The sequence below is a fragment of the Ranitomeya variabilis genome, chromosome 2 (assembly GCF_051348905.1).
Source record: "Ranitomeya variabilis isolate aRanVar5 chromosome 2, aRanVar5.hap1, whole genome shotgun sequence".
In the NCBI taxonomy this organism is placed as follows: domain Eukaryota; kingdom Metazoa; phylum Chordata; class Amphibia; order Anura; family Dendrobatidae; genus Ranitomeya; species Ranitomeya variabilis.
In genome coordinates, this window is record NC_135233.1 from 568,363,311 (window position 1) to 568,385,509 (window position 22,199).

General features: G+C 46.4%; 1 protein-coding gene across 1 annotated transcript in view; it reads left to right on the forward strand.

Moving 5' to 3' along the window:
• LOC143809727 (leukotriene B4 receptor 1-like) overlaps positions 1-18,551 on the forward strand; it is a 40,412-nt gene extending 21,861 nt beyond the window's left edge. Inside the window, exon 2 of the mRNA XM_077292763.1 lies at positions 17,261-18,551. Coding sequence (XP_077148878.1) covers positions 17,448-18,476 — 1,029 coding nt within the window. The 5' untranslated portion in view covers positions 17,261-17,447 and the 3' untranslated portion in view covers positions 18,477-18,551. The remainder of the gene's footprint in view (positions 1-17,260) is intronic.
• The last annotated feature ends 3,648 nt before the right edge of the window (positions 18,552-22,199 follow it).

The following is a 22,199-nucleotide window of genomic DNA, read 5'->3' on the forward strand; positions in this document are numbered from 1 at the left end:
GCTTCGTCACCGAGCCATTAGAACTTCTCTGTGACAAAACCGCCCCCGCTCCAATCTCGGAAGCATCAACCTCCACCTGAAAAGGAAGTGAAACATCTGGTTGACACAACACAGGAGCAGAAGAAAACCGGCGCTTAAGTTCCCGAAAGGCCTCCACGGCCGCAGGAGACCAATCAGCAACATCAGCACCCTTTTTAGTCAAATCAGTCAAAGGTTTAACAATACTGGAAAAATTAGCAATGAACCGACGATAAAAATTAGCAAACCCCAAGAACTTCTGAAGGCTCTTAACAGATGTAGGTTGTGTCCAGTCACAAATAGCCTGAACCTTAACGGGATCCATCTCAATAGTAGAAGGAGAAAAAATGTACCCCAAAAAAGAAATCTTCTGGACTCCGAAGAGACACTTTGAGCCCTTCACAAACAGAGAATTGGCCCGCAAAACCTGAAACACCTTCCTGACCTGTAGAACATGAGACTCCCAGTCATCAGAAAACACCAAAATATCATCCAAATACACAATCATAAACTTATCCAGATATTCACGGAAAATATTGTGCATAAAGGACTGAAAGACTGACGGAGCATTGGAGAGTCCAAAAGGCATTACCAAATACTCAAAATGGCCCTCAGGCGTATTAAATGCGGTTTTCCACTCATCACCCTGTTTTATCCGCACCAGATTATACGCACCACGAAGATCTATTTTAGTGAACCACCTAGCCCCCTTAATGCGAGCAAACAAATCGGTAAATAATGGCAATGGATACTGGTATTTGACTGTAATCTTATTCAGAAGGCGATAATCTATACAAGGCCTCAGGGAACCATCTTTTTTTGCCACGAAAAAAAAACCTGCTCCCAGAGGGGACGAAGATGGACGAATATGTCCCTTTTCCAAGGACTCCTTAATATAATTCCGCATAGCAGTATGCTCTGGCAGTGACAGATTAAATAAACGACCCTTAGGGAACTTACTGCCAGGAATCAATTCTATAGCACAGTCACACTCTCTATGAGGAGGGAGCGAATTGAGCTTAGGCTCCTCAAAAACATCCTTATAATCTGACAAAAACGCAGGGATCTCCGAAGGAGTCGATGAAGCGATAGAAATCGGAGGTGCATCATCATGAACCCCCTGACATCCCCAGCTTAGCACAGACATTGTTTTCCAGTCCAGGACAGGATTATGAGTTTGTAACCATGGCAGACCAAGCACTAATACATCATGTAAATTAAACAGTACAAGGAAGCGAATCACCTCCTGATGAACGGGAGTCATGCGCATGGTCACTTGTGTCCAATACTGCGGTTTATTCATAGCCAATGGTGTAGAATCAATTCCTTTCAGAGGAATAGGAACTTCCAGAGGCTCTAGACTAAAACCGCAGCGTTTAGCAAATGACCAATCCATAAGACTCAGGGCAGCGCCTGAATCCACATAGGCATCGACGGAAATGGAAGACAGTAAAAATATCAGAGTCACAGACAAAATGAACTTAGACTGCAGAGTATCAATGGCAAAAGATTTATCAACCCTTTTTGTGCGTCTAGAGCATGCTGATATAACATGAGCTGAATCACCACAATAAAAACACAAACCATTTTTCCGCCTATAATTTTGCCGTTCACTTCTGGACTGAATTCTATCACATTGCATAGTCTCAGGTGCCTGTTCAGAAGACACCGCCAACTGGTGCACGGGTTTGCGCTCCCGTTAACGCCGATCAATCTGAATGGCCATAGCCATAGACTCATTCAGACCTGTAGGCGCAGGGAACCCCACCATAACATCCTTAATGGCCTCAGAAAGACCATTTCTGAAGTTTGCAGCCAGGGCGCACTCATTCCACTGAGTAAGCACCGACCATTTCCGAAATTTCTGACAATATATTTCCGCTTCATCATGCCCCTGAGGGAGGGCTAATAAAGCCTTTTCAGCCTGAATCTCTAGGTTAGGTTCCTCATAGAGCAATCCCAATGCCAGAAAAAACGCATCCACACTGAGCAACGCAGGATCCCCTGGTGCCAATGCAAATGCCCAATTCTGAGGGTCGCCCCGTAGGAACGATATAACAATCTTGACCTGTTGAGCAGGGTCTCCAGAGGAGCGAGATTTCAAAGAGAGAAACAATTTACAATTGTTCCTGAAATTCAGGAAGGTAGATCTATCTCCAGAAAAAAACTCTGGAATAGGAATTCTAGGTTCAGACATGGGAGTGTGAACAACGAAATCCTGTATGTTTTGAACCTTTGCCGCGAGATTACTCAGGCTGGAAGCCAAACTCTGGACATCCATGATAAACAGCTAAGATCAGAGCCATTCAAGGGTTAAGAGGAGGTAAGAAGCAGCTAGACAGCAATTAAGGGCTAGGCAGCAAAACTCTGAAGGAAAAAAAAAAAAAAAAAAATTTTCCTTGAACACTTCTTTTCCTCCTGCTTCAGCCCAAACAATTAACACTTTGTGGGCCGGCTATACTGTCATGAATCCCCAATGGCTAGGAATAGCACAGGACAAGCAAAGTATAACAAATATCGGACGAGCTCTAGGGTGATGGAACCTGGGCTGACCGCTGCCCTACGCCTGACAAACGCAACTAGAGATAGCCAGGGAGCGTTCCTACGTTGGTTCTAGACGCCACGCACCAGCCTAAGAGCTAACTAGTACTGCAGAGAAAACAAGACCTCACTTGCCTCCAGAAGAATTAACCCCAAAGGTATAGTTGCCCCCCACATATATTGACGGTGAAATGAGAGGAAGGCACACACATAGAGATGATGTATATAGCTTTAGCAAATAGAGGCCCGCTGAAAACTAGAAAGCAGAATGATACAAAAGGGGACTGAGCGGTCAGCAAAAAACCCTAATCAAAAAAACCATCCTGAGATTACAAGAACCCATGTGCCAACTCATGGCACATGGGGAGAACCTCAGTCCACTAGAGCAACCAGCTAGCATAGAGACATTCTAAGCAAGCTGGACCAAAAACCAAACAACTGAAAATCAGCACTTAGCTTATCCTGAAAGATCTGGGAGCAGGTAGGCAGGAACCAAACAGAGCACATCTGAACACATTGATAGCCGGCAAGGGAAATGACAGAAAGGCCAGGTAAAATAGGAAACACCCAGCCTCTGATGGACAGGTGGAAACCAAAGGCCGCAACCCACCAAAGTCACCCAGTACCAGCAGCAACCACCAGAGGGAGCCCACCAACAGAATCCACAACAGGGAAAGCCGGGATCGCTCCTTCCTCGTTCAGGCACTTGCTGTTCGTCATCGCTGTCTGATAGTCGGTGGCAGTGCATGCACCTGGCTCCGCCATTTCTCCAGGGTCGGGCTCCTTCTTCACCTTGTTCCCGCCGTTGCAAATCAGGGGGCAGTTCTCCTCTGCTGCTGGGTAGGTCGTCCTCTCGCAGCAGGAGTCGGAGGGGGCGGTCGCTACTTCTGGCGCCGCTTTGGTAGTCTCCTCCCATGGCACGCCCTTCTTCTCCCTCTGCGCTCCCCGTGGCGCTGCAATGGCGGCGACTTTTGGCGGGAGTTTTTGGCGGTAACTGGCGCAGCACAGTCTTTACAATAAAGTACAGTTCAAGCACAACAAATCACAGTTCCAAGGCACACATGACCTGATTCTTCAGGCTTAAGTAGATCCTGTTCGTGACGCCAAGTTGTAGCGCCCCCACTGCCGCAGGGCCGAGGGGTACCCGGTACCGGGCCTCTGAGTCTCTACTCTGGGGTTGTCACGGTGGCTAGGCCCGGTCCGTGACCCTGCTGAGGGGCGTACAGTGAAAGATAGGATGGATGATGATGATGATGGTGACGCTGTAGTGGTGCGGTGCAGTAAATAACGAGGACACCAGGTTGCAGTCTCTTTACCTCTTTACTGAAGATCTCTGGGTCCTCAGCCCGGAGTCCAGATAGCCAGGCTGCGCAAGTCCGGCCGGTCCAATGGCACCTCCAGAGTTCTCTTAGCAGGTGGAAATCTGTGCCTTCCTTCTAGCGCTATGTGTTGCGGTCCTTCCCTGCTGTGCTTACGGAAAATCCCCACAACTGTTGTGTCCGTTTCTTAAGTTCCCTCACAACTCAATTAGATGATGTTCTGCTAATTCTCCGTTCCTCCCTGATGTTGCGGTTAGAACGGCACCCGTTTGACGGGTAGGCTCGGAGCTCTTCCGGGACCCTAGAGTCGCCCCTCTCCACAAGTTGCCCCCCAAGACTGCATAGGTGATTTAAGTGAGACAGCCCGCCTTAGACTGACTGTCCTGCCGCTGTTTAGAGTATTGCTTGAAGCTGAATATTGTAATACTCCCTCGGCGTTCCGGCCGCCGGTTGTGCGCCTCAGTAGAATGTTGCCTCGATCTTACAGCACGACCCCTACTGGTATTCTCCTTGTCGCTTTGATCTCGTTTCTCACTCAGCACAATCTATCTCGCTTCCAATCCCTTCTTGGGCACCGCCGCTATACTGAGCAGGCACGGTCCAGTTGCTTTCTCTCTAGTTGCCAAGTCTCTGTCAGGATCCCACTCCTAACAGAAACCCTACCAAATCTTCTCCCGCAACACCCTCTGCCACAAGGTGTTGCCTGGTTCCAACCCAGTCAGCTTTCTGTCCAACTTCCTGCCTGACCCCCAGTTTTACCAGTGTGTGAGGAGTGGCCTAATGAATAGAACCCTTAGCTCCCCCTGGAGGCCCGGCGGTGAAATGTATTGGTGTCTGTGATACCTGATCAGATGAACTCCTTCAGTGCCATCAGACGTACCATAGCTCCCCTTAGTGGCGGAGCCACAGTACTGCAACGACCAGGACTCTGGGGCGCTGCACTCCCCCCCGGTTAAATCCAGTACTCCGGGACTGGGAAGGAAACAACAATACAAATTAGCAAAAAGACATACAATTTTGTTGAGTGCAATAACAATAAGTATATTTGAACAGAGCTTCCCTTTATGGGAGGTGAGGACACTTGAACGTTACAAACATAGTTAAATATCATAGCAACATGCTATAAGTAACTTTTCTTACCCAACCGGGTATTCTACTTAGTACAAATTCTTGAACAATAATTTAACATTGCCTTTAAGGACGTACACTCTGAATCCGCTAAAGACCTTCTCATAATCACATTATAAGGCAATTTAACTTTTACATTCTCCTTCTTTAAATCTGCAGGACCGCCTGTCCTAACGGCACCAGACCTACTGCCTCTTCTTTCTTACAGGACCGCTCCTTTCAGCCCGAGCCTTCTGTCTTTTCAACTACTATACACAGTATAGAACATAACATTTCTTTCAGTTTAGGATCAATGAGCCATTTCTTCAAGGCTCCTAAGAGGACTCACTAACTAACCCCATACAGGTTCACTCTCTGTCCCCATCTTTCTATCAACATTATCAAACATTTCTCACAATTTAACTCGTTAAATACACATAACTTTCTCATACAAACATTATCATCACTTTCTTTCGTCAAAACATTATTGCTACCTGTCTTAAAGCAATATCACCATTTAAGTGCAACAAATGAACATCCCCTTTAAGAGGGGACCAAGTCTCTATTAGGTAGCATATCTTCTCAAGCTACCAGTCCATACTCAGCAAAGGTTCCAGTCTGGTATCTTCACAAAGAGTCCTTTTTGAAGTAAAACCAGTAGGGAGCACCTTTAAGAAGGTGCAAACTATTTACAAAAAGTTTGTATCATGCACTGTTCATGATTGCGGCAGTTCTGGAAACTTGTGCAAAACTTGGAAAAACAAACAAAACAATAGGGATCCCGGGTCAACAAAGGGATCCCTTTAAGAGTTAACCCTGAACGGGTTTAGCAGCAAAACAGTAGAACAGTAACTATATACATGCTCATGGTATCGAGGTTTATCTTCATAGTAAATCACAAGACATCAGCCGAAAATGGGTACCTTCCGACTGTGCCGACTTTGATCCTAGGTCAGCAGCTGATGCCGCACCAGTATCACTAGCGGATTTCCCTGGTGCAGTCAGACCACCCGATGTCTGGACCCGAAGGCAGACTCTAGCCGCCAGCTCAGTCGCTGCAATGAGACGTACGGCGGCAATATTGGTAAGATCCGTCACGTCTGGTTCCATCATGGTTGAAGTAGCAGATGGCGTTCCGCCCAGCTCACAGCGGCGCACGTCCCAGGCATACCACCCGTATGCATTCCGATGATGGGTGTAGGTCACCGGATCCCCCCTCTGCAATGGATCGCCACTTCGGCCGCAGCAGGGAGTCTTCACGTTGCAGCTGGCAACGAAGACGTCAGTTAGTAGCCCCGGTTCCTGTATGGAGCCCCATCCCCTCTTCGGGTGGAAGGCCAACACAGTGCCTCGCCTCACCATGTCCCTGTCATCACATGCAAGAGGTGGTTGTTGCACCCTCGGTGGGTCAGTCAGCTCTGCCTCTTTTTGCCGTTTCCAATGTAGGATCAAGCATTGTTTGTATTGTTCCCAGGTAAGTACAGCAAGGGTGAATCCTTCTTCCCGAACTCCATCTGGCCCAACCCGGGGGGTATCCCACTGGAGGGTCACCCCGTCTGGGCCCACGTCTACGGGTTCCCCCATCCTAGTCGGCAGCGGTGGTACCAGCTTCCCCACTGCATCGGGGGGCAACACCACTAGCTCTGCCGAGAGGAGACGGCTTTTACTGGGGTGAGGGCCGGTCGCGGGAGCGGGATCGAGCAGGGGAGCGGGGGCGTCTTCCATACCTGCGCCCGATGTGATTCCACCGATGTCGGTCCGGTCCGTTGACGGGGACACTGGAATCGGCTGCAGCCCGGACCGCGGCTCTTCCACGGTGGTCCCCGGATGCGGCTCCGCCCACCATGGTTCCTCCTCCGCTGGCTTCAAGGATGGGATGGATAGGCTCAGTTCCGCGGCCGGCTCCAAGGAATTCAGATCCTTCCGCTGCAATGGACGTAGGTCCGCCTCTGGTGGAGGAGGGCAATGTCATGAATCCCCAATGGCTAGGGATAGCACAGGACAAGCAAAGTATAACAAATATCGGACGAGCTCTAGGGTGATGGAACCTGGGCTGACCGCTGCCCTACGCCTGACAAACGCAACTAGAGATAGCCAGGGAGCGTTCCTACGTTGGTTCTAGACGCCACGCACCAGCCTAAGAGCTAACTAGTACTGCAGAGAAAACAAGACCTCACTTGCCTCCAGAGGAATTAACCCCAAAGGTATAGTTGCCCCCCACATATATTGACGGTGAAATGAGAGGAAGGCACACACATAGAGATGATGTATATAGCTTTAGCAAATAGAGGCCCGCTGAAAACTAGAAAGCAGAATGATACAAAAGGGGACTGAGTGGTCAGCAAAAAACCCTAATCAAAAAAACCATCCTGAGATTACAAGAACCCATGTGCCAACTCATGGCACATGGGGAGAACCTCAGTCCACTAGAGCAACCAGCTAGCATAGAGACATTCTAAGCAAGCTGGACCAAAAACCAAACAACTGAAAATCAGCACTTAGCTTATCCTGAAAGATCTGGGAGCAGGTAGGCAGGAACCAAACAGAGCACATCTGAACACATTGATAGCCGGCAAGGGAAATGACAGAAAGGCCAGGTAAAATAGGAAACACCCAGCCTCTGATGGACAGGTGGAAACCAAAGGCCGCAACCCACCAAAGTCACCCAGTACCAGCAGCAACCACCAGAGGGAGCCCACCAACAGAATCCACAACAGTACCCCCCCCTTGAGGAGGGGTCACCGAACCCTCACGAGAACCCCCAGGGCGATCAGGGTGAGCTCTATGGAAGGCGCGGACCAAATCAGTCGCGTGAACATCGGAGGCGACCACCCAGGAATTATCCTCCTGACCATAACCCTTCCACTTAACCAAATACTGGAGTTTGCGTCTGGAAACACGAGAATCCAAGATCTTTTCAACAACATACTCCAATTCTCCCTCCACAGGAGGCTCGACCGAAGGAACAACGGGCACCTCATACCTCCGCAACAACGACCGATGGAACACATTATGAATAGCAAACGATGCTGGGAGATCCAAACGAAAAGATACAGGGTTAAGAATCTCCGAGATCCTATAAGGACCGATGAACCGAGGCTTGAACTTAGGAGAAGAGACCTTCATAGGGACAAAACGAGAAGACAACCACACCAAGTCCCCAACAAGAAGTCGGGGACCCATGCGGCGACGGCGATTAGCAAACTGCTGAGTCTTCTCCTGAGATAACTTCAAATTGTCCACCACCTGATTCCAAATCTGATGTAGCCTGTCCACCACCACGTCCACTCCAGGACAATCCGAAGATTCCCCCTGACCAGAGGAAAAACGAGGATGAAACCCCGAATTACAAAAAAAAGGAGAGACCAACGTGGCAGAACTAGCCCGATTATTAAGAGCAAATTCGGCCAGTGGCAAAAAAGCAACCCAGTCATCCTGATCAGCAGAAACAAAACACCTCAAATAAGTTTCCAAGGTCTGATTAGTTCGCTCCGTCTGGCCATTTGTCTGAGGATGGAATGCAGACGAGAAAGACAAATCAATGCCCATCTTGGCACAAAACATCCGCCAAAATCTAGACACAAACTGGGATCCCCTGTCAGAAACGATATTCTCCGGAATCCCATGCAAACGAACCACGTTCTGAAAAAACAAAGGAACTAACTCAGAGGAGGAGGGTAACTTAGGCAAGGGCACCAAATGAACCATCTTAGAAAAGCGGTCACACACAACCCAGATAACGGACATTTTCTGTGAAACCGGGAGATCAGAAATAAAATCCATGGAAATGTGCGTCCAAGGCCTCTTCGGGATGGGCAAAGATAACAACAACCCACTAGCCCGTGAACAGCAAGGCTTAGCTCGAGCACACACTTCACAAGACTGCACAAAGGTACGCACATCCCTAGACAAGGAAGGCCACCAAAAAGACCTGGCCACCAAATCTCTTGTACCAAATATTCCAGGATGACCAGCCAACACAGAAGAATGGACCTCGGAGATGACTCTACTGGTCCAATCATCCGGAACAAACAGTCTTTCTGGAGGACATCGATCCGGTTTATCCACCTGAAACTCCTGCAATGCGCGTCGCAAGTCTGGGGATACGGTGGACAATATTACCCCATCCCTAAGGATACCAGCAGGCCCAGTGTCTCCAGGAGAATCAGGCACAAAACTCCTGGAAAGAGCATCTGCCTTCACATTCTTTGAACCTGGCAGGTATGAAACCACGAAATTGAAACGAGAAAAAAATAATGACCAACGAGCCTGTCTAGGATTCAAACGCCTGGCAGACTCAAGGTAAATGAGATTCTTGTGATCAGTCAAGACCACCACGCGATGTTTAGCACCCTCAAGCCAATGACGCCACTCCTCAAATGCCCACTTCATGGCCAAAAGCTCCCGATTACCCACATCATAATTGCGCTCGGCGGGCGAGAATTTTCTAGAGAAGAAAGCACATGGCTTCGTCACCGAGCCATTAGAACTTCTCTGTGACAAAACCGCCCCCGCTCCAATCTCGGAAGCATCAACCTCCACCTGAAAAGGAAGTGAAACATCTGGTTGACACAACACAGGAGCAGAAGAAAACCGGCGCTTAAGTTCCCGAAAGGCCTCCACGGCCGCAGGAGACCAATCAGCAACATCAGCACCCTTTTTAGTCAAATCAGTCAAAGGTTTAACAATACTGGAAAAATTAGCAATGAACCGACGATAAAAATTAGCAAACCCCAAGAACTTCTGAAGGCTCTTAACAGATGTAGGTTGTGTCCAGTCACAAATAGCCTGAACCTTAACGGGATCCATCTCAATAGTAGAAGGAGAAAAAATGTACCCCAAAAAAGAAATCTTCTGGACTCCGAAGAGACACTTTGAGCCCTTCACAAACAGAGAATTGGCCCGCAAAACCTGAAACACCTTCCTGACCTGTAGAACATGAGACTCCCAGTCATCAGAAAACACCAAAATATCATCCAAATACACAATCATAAACTTATCCAGATATTCACGGAAAATATTGTGCATAAAGGACTGAAAGACTGACGGAGCATTGGAGAGTCCAAAAGGCATTACCAAATACTCAAAATGGCCCTCAGGCGTATTAAATGCGGTTTTCCACTCATCACCCTGTTTTATCCGCACCAGATTATACGCACCACGAAGATCTATTTTAGTGAACCACCTAGCCCCCTTAATGCGAGCAAACAAATCGGTAAATAATGGCAATGGATACTGGTATTTGACTGTAATCTTATTCAGAAGGCGATAATCTATACAAGGCCTCAGGGAACCATCTTTTTTTGCCACGAAAAAAAAACCTGCTCCCAGAGGGGACGAAGATGGACGAATATGTCCCTTTTCCAAGGACTCCTTAATATAATTCCGCATAGCAGTATGCTCTGGCAGTGACAGATTAAATAAACGACCCTTAGGGAACTTACTGCCAGGAATCAATTCTATAGCACAGTCACACTCTCTATGAGGAGGGAGCGAATTGAGCTTAGGCTCCTCAAAAACATCCTTATAATCTGACAAAAACGCAGGGATCTCCGAAGGAGTCGATGAAGCGATAGAAATCGGAGGTGCATCATCATGAACCCCCTGACATCCCCAGCTTAGCACAGACATTGTTTTCCAGTCCAGGACAGGATTATGAGTTTGTAACCATGGCAGACCAAGCACTAATACATCATGTAAATTAAACAGTACAAGGAAGCGAATCACCTCCTGATGAACGGGAGTCATGCGCATGGTCACTTGTGTCCAATACTGCGGTTTATTCATAGCCAATGGTGTAGAATCAATTCCTTTCAGAGGAATAGGAACTTCCAGAGGCTCTAGACTAAAACCGCAGCGTTTAGCAAATGACCAATCCATAAGACTCAGGGCAGCGCCTGAATCCACATAGGCATCGACGGAAATGGAAGACAGTAAAAATATCAGAGTCACAGACAAAATGAACTTAGACTGCAGAGTATCAATGGCAAAAGATTTATCAACCCTTTTTGTGCGTCTAGAGCATGCTGATATAACATGAGCTGAATCACCACAATAAAAACACAAACCATTTTTCCGCCTATAATTTTGCCGTTCACTTCTGGACTGAATTCTATCACATTGCATAGTCTCAGGTGCCTGTTCAGAAGACACCGCCAACTGGTGCACGGGTTTGCGCTCCCGTTAACGCCGATCAATCTGAATGGCCATAGCCATAGACTCATTCAGACCTGTAGGCGCAGGGAACCCCACCATAACATCCTTAATGGCCTCAGAAAGACCATTTCTGAAGTTTGCAGCCAGGGCGCACTCATTCCACTGAGTAAGCACCGACCATTTCCGAAATTTCTGACAATATATTTCCGCTTCATCATGCCCCTGAGGGAGGGCTAATAAAGCCTTTTCAGCCTGAATCTCTAGGTTAGGTTCCTCATAGAGCAATCCCAATGCCAGAAAAAACGCATCCACACTGAGCAACGCAGGATCCCCTGGTGCCAATGCAAATGCCCAATTCTGAGGGTCGCCCCGTAGGAACGATATAACAATCTTGACCTGTTGAGCAGGGTCTCCAGAGGAGCGAGATTTCAAAGAGAGAAACAATTTACAATTGTTCCTGAAATTCAGGAAGGTAGATCTATCTCCAGAAAAAAACTCTGGAATAGGAATTCTAGGTTCAGACATGGGAGTGTGAACAACGAAATCCTGTATGTTTTGAACCTTTGCCGCGAGATTACTCAGGCTGGAAGCCAAACTCTGGACATCCATGATAAACAGCTAAGATCAGAGCCATTCAAGGGTTAAGAGGAGGTAAGAAGCAGCTAGACAGCAATTAAGGGCTAGGCAGCAAAACTCTGAAGGAAAAAAAAAAAAAAAAAAAATTTTCCTTGAACACTTCTTTTCCTCCTGCTTCAGCCCAAACAATTAACACTTTGTGGGCCGGCTATACTGTCATGAATCCCCAATGGCTAGGAATAGCACAGGACAAGCAAAGTATAACAAATATCGGACGAGCTCTAGGGTGATGGAACCTGGGCTGACCGCTGCCCTACGCCTGACAAACGCAACTAGAGATAGCCAGGGAGCGTTCCTACGTTGGTTCTAGACGCCACGCACCAGCCTAAGAGCTAACTAGTACTGCAGAGAAAACAAGACCTCACTTGCCTCCAGAAGAATTAACCCCAAAGGTATAGTTGCCCCCCACATATATTGACGGTGAAATGAGAGGAAGGCACACACATAGAGATGATGTATATAGCTTTAGCAAATAGAGGCCCGCTGAAAACTAGAAAGCAGAATGATACAAAAGGGGACTGAGCGGTCAGCAAAAAACCCTAATCAAAAAAACCATCCTGAGATTACAAGAACCCATGTGCCAACTCATGGCACATGGGGAGAACCTCAGTCCACTAGAGCAACCAGCTAGCATAGAGACATTCTAAGCAAGCTGGACCAAAAACCAAACAACTGAAAATCAGCACTTAGCTTATCCTGAAAGATCTGGGAGCAGGTAGGCAGGAACCAAACAGAGCACATCTGAACACATTGATAGCCGGCAAGGGAAATGACAGAAAGGCCAGGTAAAATAGGAAACACCCAGCCTCTGATGGACAGGTGGAAACCAAAGGCCGCAACCCACCAAAGTCACCCAGTACCAGCAGCAACCACCAGAGGGAGCCCACCAACAGAATCCACAACAGGGAAAGCCGGGATCGCTCCTTCCTCGTTCAGGCACTTGCTGTTCGTCATCGCTGTCTGATAGTCGGTGGCAGTGCATGCACCTGGCTCCGCCATTTCTCCAGGGTCGGGCTCCTTCTTCACCTTGTTCCCGCCGTTGCAAATCAGGGGGCAGTTCTCCTCTGCTGCTGGGTAGGTCGTCCTCTCGCAGCAGGAGTCGGAGGGGGCGGTCGCTACTTCTGGCGCCGCTTTGGTAGTCTCCTCCCATGGCACGCCCTTCTTCTCCCTCTGCGCTCCCCGTGGCGCTGCAATGGCGGCGACTTTTGGCGGGAGTTTTTGGTGGTAACTGGCGCAGCACAGTCTTTACAATAAAGTACAGTTCAAGCACAACAAATCACAGTTCCAAGGCACACATGACCTGATTCTTCAGGCTTAAGTAGATCCTGTTCGTGACGCCAAGTTGTAGCGCCCCCACTGCCGCAGGGCCGAGGGGTACCCGGTACCGGGCCTCTGAGTCTCTACTCTGGGGTTGTCACGGTGGCTAGGCCCGGTCCGTGACCCTGCTGAGGGGCGTACAGTGAAAGATAGGATGGATGATGATGATGATGGTGACGCTGTAGTGGTGCGGTGCAGTAAATAACGAGGACACCAGGTTGCAGTCTCTTTACCTCTTTACTGAAGATCTCTGGGTCCTCAGTCCGGAGTCCAGATAGCCAGGCTGCGCAAGTCCGGCCGGTCCAATGGCACCTCCAGAGTTCTCTTAGCAGGTGGAAATTTGTGCCTTCCTTCTAGCACTATGTGTTGCGGTCCTTCCCTGCTGTGCTTACGGAAAGTCCCCACAACTGTTGTGTCCGTTTCTTAAGTTCCCTCACAACTCAATTAGATGATGTTCTGCTAATTCTCCGTTCCTCCCTGATGTTGCGGTTAGAACGGCACCCGTTTGACGGGTAGGCTCGGAGCTCTTCCGGGACCCTAGAGTCGCCCCTCTCCACAAGTTGCCCCCCAAGACTGCATAGGTGATTTAAGTGAGACAGCCCGCCTTAGACTGACTGTCCTGCCGCTGTTTAGAGTATTGCTTGAAGCTGAATATTGTAATACTCCCTCGGCGTTCCGGCCGCCGGTTGTGCGCCTCAGTAGAATGTTGCCTCGATCTTACAGCACGACCCCTACTGGTATTCTCCTTGTCGCTTTGATCTCGTTTCTCACTCAGCACAATCTATCTCGCTTCCAATCCCTTCTTGGGCACCGCCGCTATACTGAGCAGGCACGGTCCCGTTGCTTTCTCTCTAGTTGCCAAGTCTCTGTCAGGATCCCACTCCTAACAGAGACCCTACCGAATCTTCTCCCGCAACACCCTCTGCCACAAGGTGTTGCCTGGTTCCAACCCAGTCAGCTTTCTGTCCAACTTCCTGCCTGACCCCCCAGTTTTACCAGTGTGTGAGGAGTGGCCTAATGAATAGAACCCTTAGCTCCCCCTGGAGGCCCGGCGGTGAAATGTATTGGTGTCTGTGATACCTGATCAGATGAACTCCTTCAGTGCCATCAGACATACCATAGCTCCCCTTAGTGGCGGAGCCACAGTACTGCAACGACCAGGACTCTGGGGCGCTGCAGTAGCACATGAGAAGATGGAGGCACACAAAACAGGATGAAGGCGCAGGATGGGGGCTGCACATGACAGGAAGGGGAGCAAGATGGGAGCAGCATATGACAGGATGGGGCGCAAGATGGTAGCAGAACATGACAAGATTAGGGCACAGGATGGAAGCAGCACATACCAGGATGGAGACCATATACCAATATAAATGCTCGCCACCCGGCGTAGAAAGGGTTCAATAGCTAGTATTTATATATAGATAATGGGCATACATATATACATTTGAGACAGAATATTTAAATTACATAGTTATTTACATGATCAAACTTGGAAACTTTCCTGCAAAGTCAGGGTAAAGGAGAAACTCCTTTGCTAAAGTTGGCAAATGTTCTGGCAAATGGCTTCCTAAGGGTGAATTTACATGCTTGTGATTATCAGTTGCAGAAATTTCTGTAATAAAATGTGGAGGCAGTAAACACTCAGTGGCCTCTTTCACTTCTTTGTGCAGCAGTGATGACCTTGTTATCTGACTACTGGTGGATGACTGAGATAGCAGAGCAGTGTAATAAAATAAGCTCTGCCTTCTTGGTCGCTGTCTCTGCTTAGTACAGAAATCATATGACAAACTCCTCACAACTGCGCTCTGCATTACCAGCAGAGATTGGTACTACAAGGAGGCCACTGCCTGCTTCTCTGATTTGCCTCACTGCACAGAGAAGAAGCAGGCAGGAGTCACAATACTGCTCCTCACACTTGCTGTGGAAGGTGAGAAACTCCTGCCCTGGTGATCTAATGGCAGCCTCTGTATGCGGGGACGTCACATGCTCCAGCACAAGCTTTCTGTCAGCTCTATGAGATCTGGCCGGTTCGCTGACTATTAGCGGAAGGATCCTCCTGCATTTGTGAGACGTTCATTGCAAAGAGTAGGAACCGCACATGCTCGGCCAGTGGAGAGGGTTAGGCTACGTTCACATTAGCGGCGGGCGCCGCAGCGGCGGGCGCCGCAGCGTCGCCGCATGCGTCATGCGCCCCTATATTTAACATGGGGGCGCATGGACATGCGTCGCACTTGCGTTTTGCGCCGCATGCGTTGCTGCGGCGCCCGCGTCCGGGCGCAGAGGACGCAGCAAGATGCATTTTTGCTGCGTCCAAAATCAATTAAAAAAAGGACGCATGCGGCACAAAACGCAGCGTTGTGCATGCGTTTTGCTGCGTTTTTGTTTGCGTTGTGCGCTGCGGCGCCGACGCTGCGGCGCACAATGCAAATGTGAACGTAGCATTAGAAGGACGGACAGAGCGGCCAGGAGTACTCACACTAGGGGGCGCCATATCAAATATCAAAGGTTGTTAATTCTTTTAAATGGGGCATAATTATAATAATAATAATAATAATAAAAGGGAAAAGATACAAACTAGATATTAGAAAAAACTTTCTGACAGTGAGCGTGATCAGTGAGTGGAACAGGCGGCTACGAGAGGTGGTGAGTTCTCCTTCAATGGAAATCTTCAAACAGAGGCTGGACAGACATCTGTCTGAGATGGTTTAGTGAATCCTCCTTTGAGCAGGGGGTTGGCAGCGATGACGCTGGAGGTCTCTTCCAACTCTAACATTCTATGATTCTAGGATTCTAATTTTTAAATTACAAAAATATTTATTTACATGATTTGTACACCATTAACAATATATTATATCGTGGAACAAACTATATAAGTCTACCATCAACATTAAAAACTATTACAATACTATGAAGCTATATCTGTAATGATGAGCTGTGCGCTCTGACGTCATATCCTTAGTGTCCTAATCCATTCCAGGGTTTAGTCCTGTCTGCTCTTTTTCCGGGTGGATTATGTCAAGGGTTAACTTTGCTCTGCCTCATTCTGGGTTCAGGTTTGCTATTTAGCTCCCAGGCATCCTGCTCGTGGTGTCAGCTATAGTTCTGCCTTCGGCGTGTGAACCTGACTCTGGTAGCTCTTGATTTGTCCTGCTGTGATCCCTGACTTGTCCCGTGTCTGTTGACTCCCTCTGTCTGCCCTTTTTCCAGCGTTTCTCTGTTTGTCTATTTGATCTCTGGTTCCTGACTTGGATCATATTCGGACTCGCTTCTGCCTTCTGGCTTTGTCTTATCCGCTTCTGACCGCTGCTGAACCTCCTGGCTTGTTTCTGACCTCGTTTACTGCTTATCCCTTTTGGTACTTCTGCCTCTGATTGTATTTCGACTTGGCTTGTCTGACCACTCTCTCGCTACTTGATGGCACCTGTGCTGCTGCTCTGTGGTGTTTCTCTGTGTACGTAATTTCACTTTCCTCTCAAGCTCCCTCTGGTGGAAGTTGTGTTATACTGCACTGCAGCAGCATGATACTTAGGCTGCAAAATTCTAAATTGAATGCTGATTTCACTGTCCTCATCTCTTTTAGTCTCTGTCATGCTCCCCCCAAAATTGGCTCTGAGAGACCATGTGATGTGATAACTTCAAAGCATTATAGGGAAACTTGACATCGTTTGCCCTCTCTCTGGTTGCTGAAGTCTTCAACAGTGTTTGAAATGGTGAATAGTATAATAATATATATTTTTTTTTTTGCTATACACACAAATCAAGATGCAGATTATTTGAATTCTCCAGGATTTTGCAGATTTCCGGTAATTGGAATTTAAACCAATTTGCAACAGATTGGTCCACTCATCTTTAGGACCCAACTTTCAAGAATGGAGCCCCAGATAGCAATGCTTGGCTATTTTTGAAGAAGTTATAGATGCAGAAAATCATGCATTTGCAGCCCCTTTTCATTCTTGAAGGCCCCTTTTGGACAAATATGGCATAATCAGTCAATATACAATTTTTAACTATTGAAATTAACCTTTAAAATAGATTTACTGGTGGCATATGAGTTATTTATAATATTCCATATTTTCAGAGATTACATTCATCTCTGAGCCCAAAATTATTCTTTAAAATTTTATTTCCAGCCTAAAATGTATTTATATGCATTCTTTGTCTTTCAGGATGATAGGACATTCGATCTTCAAAAAAAATTGATTTAATGAACATCAACTAATTTTATGAAACTTTTAGAAGAACAGAAAGAATTGTTAAAATTTTTTATAATTTTGCAAAAGGCTTTTCACAATTATTACACAGTGTTGGGCTAAACCTTTTAGAAGAAATTCAAATATTTGTTTAAACACAGAAATGCTATCGTGCAATCTTTCTGAAGAAATTGACCAGAATTCTGATAATGTTTTTATAAAAAGTGTTTCATGCACTTTACTATCTGTGGCTTTCATCGTTGGTGTTCCTGGAAACTTCTTGGTAATGTGGAGCATATATAGAAAGCGGAAGAATATTTCCGTCACTGTGCTTTTAATCGGAAACCTCGCACTCGCAGACTTCCTCATTCTGTTACCTCTGCCTATCTGGATATATACCTCAGCAGTCAACAAGTGGGCTTTTGGATGGGTGTTTTGCAAGATCTTGATGTATATCATTTACTTTAATTTGTACGTCAGTATCTTCCTCATCACTCTGTTGAGTATCGAGAGGTGTTTGGCTGTATTTAGACCATTTCTTCTCCAAAGATGGACCAGACAACATGTTTTTCAAAAAATTACCATTCTAATTTGGATAACAGCTGCACTCTTTGGTCTTCTCTCTCTTCCACTCTATAACCCAAATCCAAGTGGAAAATCTTTCCAATGCATTCTACATGAGTTTAACAGTGACACACAAAAAGTAATTTTTCTTTTATTAGAGACATGTGTTGGATTTTTGGTTCCATTCTGCATCATTCTCATTTGCTATGTCTTCTTATGGAGAAAACTCAAAGAAATGAAATTTGGGGGTCGACGTAAATCAGATAAAATAATCATTATTGTGGTGGGCACTTTTGTCATTTGTTGGATTCCATACCATGCATTAAACATTGCTAATATCGCCTCTTTTTTACTGGATACATGCACTCTAGAGGGAATTTTGGATCTTGGACGTAATATTTCTGGGGCTTTGTTGTGTATAAACAGTTGTGTAAATCCTCTTTTTTATTTTTATTATGCGTTTAGAATGAAAAGTCCTACAAAGATGAGCAGGCTAAATACGCTTTTCGAGAAATTTGGAGGAACTGAAACAGAACTGAAGACGAGTGAAAATACTGAAGACAGAACACCAGACAGAATACCTCTTGATAACAATGCTATGGTTGCTTTATGCTGTTCAGATGCCTAAACGTCTTCAATAACTGGATGGCAAAACACTCTTTCAGTCTACGGTAGTAATGAGCGAATATGCTCAAATAAGGTGTTATCCAAGCATGTTCGTATGCTAACCGAGTGTCTTCGGTGTGCTCGAAAAATATGTTCGAGTCCCAGCGCCTGCATTTCTCATGGCTGTTCAACAGCTGCTACACATGCAGGGATTGTCTGTTTGTTAGCCAATCCCTACATATGATGCGGCTGTCAAACAGCCACAAGACGTGAAGGTGCACGAATATATTTTTCGAGCACACCGAAGACACTCAGCTAGCACCCAAGCATGCTCGGATAACACCTTATCCGTGCATGTTCGCTCATCACTAGTCTACAGCTATAAATTCTGATCTTACTTACCCCTACATACCCATTTGAGCAGAGCATTCTAGTATTTTCTTCTTTCTGCTAACATCACGTGTCAGGGAATATCAGTAGGCTCCCAAACGATATCAGCGGTTTTGGATAATTTTTTTTTACATGTCCTGTAGATGTCTGAAATACCATTATAAGGCGCCATTTACATTTGTAGAGCCTCCATGACAGAATCCATACCATTAAAACTCAATAGAGACCATTTGGTGCAGATGTCTTGTATTAAAAACGTAAGCCACAATGCAGATGGGAGCCTATCCTAACTGGAAAATGTTTAGACAAAGGACATTAATATTGTTCTGCATACAAACAATTTAAAAAACAAAATAAATGTAAAAAAATACAAAAATAAAATTAGTTTTATGTTACTTTATTTACTTTTATGGAAAAACAATAATTTTTAAAGGGATGTCACTTTTTTAAATGTTTGCATTTTGTTACTCTATGACTGTTTACAGTTGTATTTAGTAATAAACTGTAGTTTTAGGTAAAATAAAGATGACTACTGAAAAATAACCAGTTTTACACATCTTATGTGCTTTCAATGGATTTCTTTTAATTTGCTGCAATATTTTTTAGGGTAAGTGCCAGAGAAAATCTTTTAGGTTGAAAACCCAATTTAAATGCAAGTACTTTTTTTTAACATGTTCTAAAATGCAGACACGAAAAGTGTGTACAAAGGAGGCCTATTATATAACATATGGACATGTAAATGTGGCTATCCATACCTTTCTGCAAATGTTATTAAACGGTTTCCCCCCTAAATTGAAATCTATTAGATAAGGAACCAGCATGGATACTTAAAAATAAAAAAAACTGTATTCGCCTCCTTACTGCTCCTTGGCTTTGGCTTCTGTGTCCCTCTGCCAGTGTCCTAGTGTAAACCAGGATACCAGATGCACCAGAATCAAGCATAGTTTATAATTAATGCCCCAGAATCCCAACGCTCCAACCATACAACTGACTGTACGGAACCACAGATGGATGAGTCTGATGAACTGTTCACACATTCTATGCCATAGTCATCAAAAGTGTACTCAAAAGCTTCACAGAGTCAAGAGGAGGAAATCTGTACTGATGCCCAAAATGTTTTTAGCCGGGGCAGGACGAAGTAAGGTCCAAGCAGCATCCTGACCCTCGTCATCAGACATTAACCCCCGGGGGATGTGATTTTGATGATATGTGAGGCTCACGCGGACTCTACTGTGCTGTCAGGGCAGGAAGAGGAGGAGGGTCACTCCAAGAGTGAAGAATGTGATAACAGAGAGGATGATGATGAAGAGGTGGTAGATCCCAATTGGCGTGAACACAGAGGCACACAGCTGAGTAGGTTATCTGAGGAGGATGATGAGAAGGTTATGTCGCAGATACGTAGTGATGCAGCTACGACAAGCAATGCATCCTCAGCCATAACTGTGGCTGTGACAAGCAGCGTCTGAGGGTCTGCAGCTCACAGGGGTGGAAAAGGATGAGCCAACTCATCTGCCAACTTTGCAAAAAATAACTGAGTTGGGGTAAAAAGTGCAATCATTTGACTACTACAAGTATGTAGCTTCACATGCGCAATCAACATGTGTTACTCTGGGAATTCCACTGCACAAAAATGCGGACCAGCGGACCTCAACAACCATCAGCCGCCCCATCAATCGCATGTGCTGCTTCTTCCTCCTCCTCTGTTACCATGCCAACTATTGAGATCCAGGTCTCCAACCACAGAACCTTGGTCACACTGACTGAGTGCCCACCGTCAGTTGTAATGGAAGCAGACATGCCTGCTGCTTTTGACCGATCTCAGAAAACAAGCACACCACAAGTTTCTCAATCGACCATAACATCTCTGCCTGCAGCTCCCTCACGGTCCAGCAGTTTGTCTGGTTCACTCTACCCTGCCCTCTCCCAGCACTGCAGCCAGCCCACGGTATCGCAGTTGGGGTCACATAAAAGATTGCTTCTTCCTACAAATGACAAAGCTTAGAGGTTGAACTCCACCATCTCTAATCTGTTGGCCACAGAAATGCTGCCTTTCTGCCTGGTAGATACAGACGGTTTCTGAAAACTGATTGTCAGGACTCTGAACATTTTTTATTACCTTTTGTGCATTACTGCCCTTTCCCAAGTTGGCGTCTTTGGTCTCATGTGCACTGTGTCTTCCTGCTATAAAACTCCACCCCAGCCTTCAGTCTGTGCTAGAGTATTCTGCCTTGCATCCAGCTCCTGACCTGTTGTGGATTCTGTTTGTGGGCTCCCTCTGGTGGTTACTGCTGGGACTGGGTGACTTTGGTGGGTTGCGGCCTTTGGTTTCCACCTGTCCATCAGAGGCTGGGTGTTTCCTATTTTACCTGGCCTTTCTGTCATTCCCTTGCCGGCTATCAATGTATTCAGATGTGCTCTGTTTGGTTCCTGCCTACCTGCTCCCAGATCTTTCAGGATAAGCTAAGTGCTGATTTTCAGTTGTTTGGTTTTTTTGTCCAGCTTGCTTATTATGTCTCTATGCTAGCTGGTAGCTCTAGTGGACTGAGGTTCTCCCCATGTGCCATGAGTTGGCACATGGGTTCTTGTAATCTCAGGATGGTTTTTTTTGATTAGGGTTTTTTGCTGACCGCTCAGTCCCCTTTTGTATCTTTCTGCTTTCTAGTTTACAGCGGGCCTCAATTTGCTAAAGCTATATATATCATCTCTATGTGTGTGCCTTCCTCTCATTTCACTGTCAATACATGTGAGGGGGCAACTATATCTTTTGGGGTTCATTCCTCTGGAGGCAAGTGAGGTCTTATTTTCTCTGCAGTACTAGTTAGCTCTTAGGCTGGTGCGTGGCGTCTAGAACCAATGTAGGCACGCTCCCTGGCTATCTCTAGTTGCGTTTGTCAGGCGTAGGGCAGCGGTCAGCCCAGGTTCCATCACCCTAGAGCTCGTCCGTTATTATTTTGTACTTTGCTTGTCCTGTGCTATCCCTAGCCATTGGGGATTCATGACAGTATAGCCGGCCCACAAAGTGTTAATTGTTTGGGCTGAAGCAGGAGAAAAAGAAGTGTTTAAGGGAATTTTTTTTTTTTTTTTCCCTTCAGAGTTTTGCTGCCTAGCCCTTAATTGCTGTCTAGCTGCTTCTTACCTCCTCTTAACCCTTGAATGGCTCTGATCTTAGCTGTTTAACATGGATGTCCAGAGTTTGGCTTCCAGCCCGAGTAATCTCGCGGCAAAAGTTCAACACATACAGGATTTTGTTGTTCACGCTCCCATGTCTGAACCTAGAATTCCTATTCCAGAGTTCTTTTCTGGAGATAGATCTACCTTCCTGAATTTCAGGAACAATTGCAAATTGTTTCTTTCT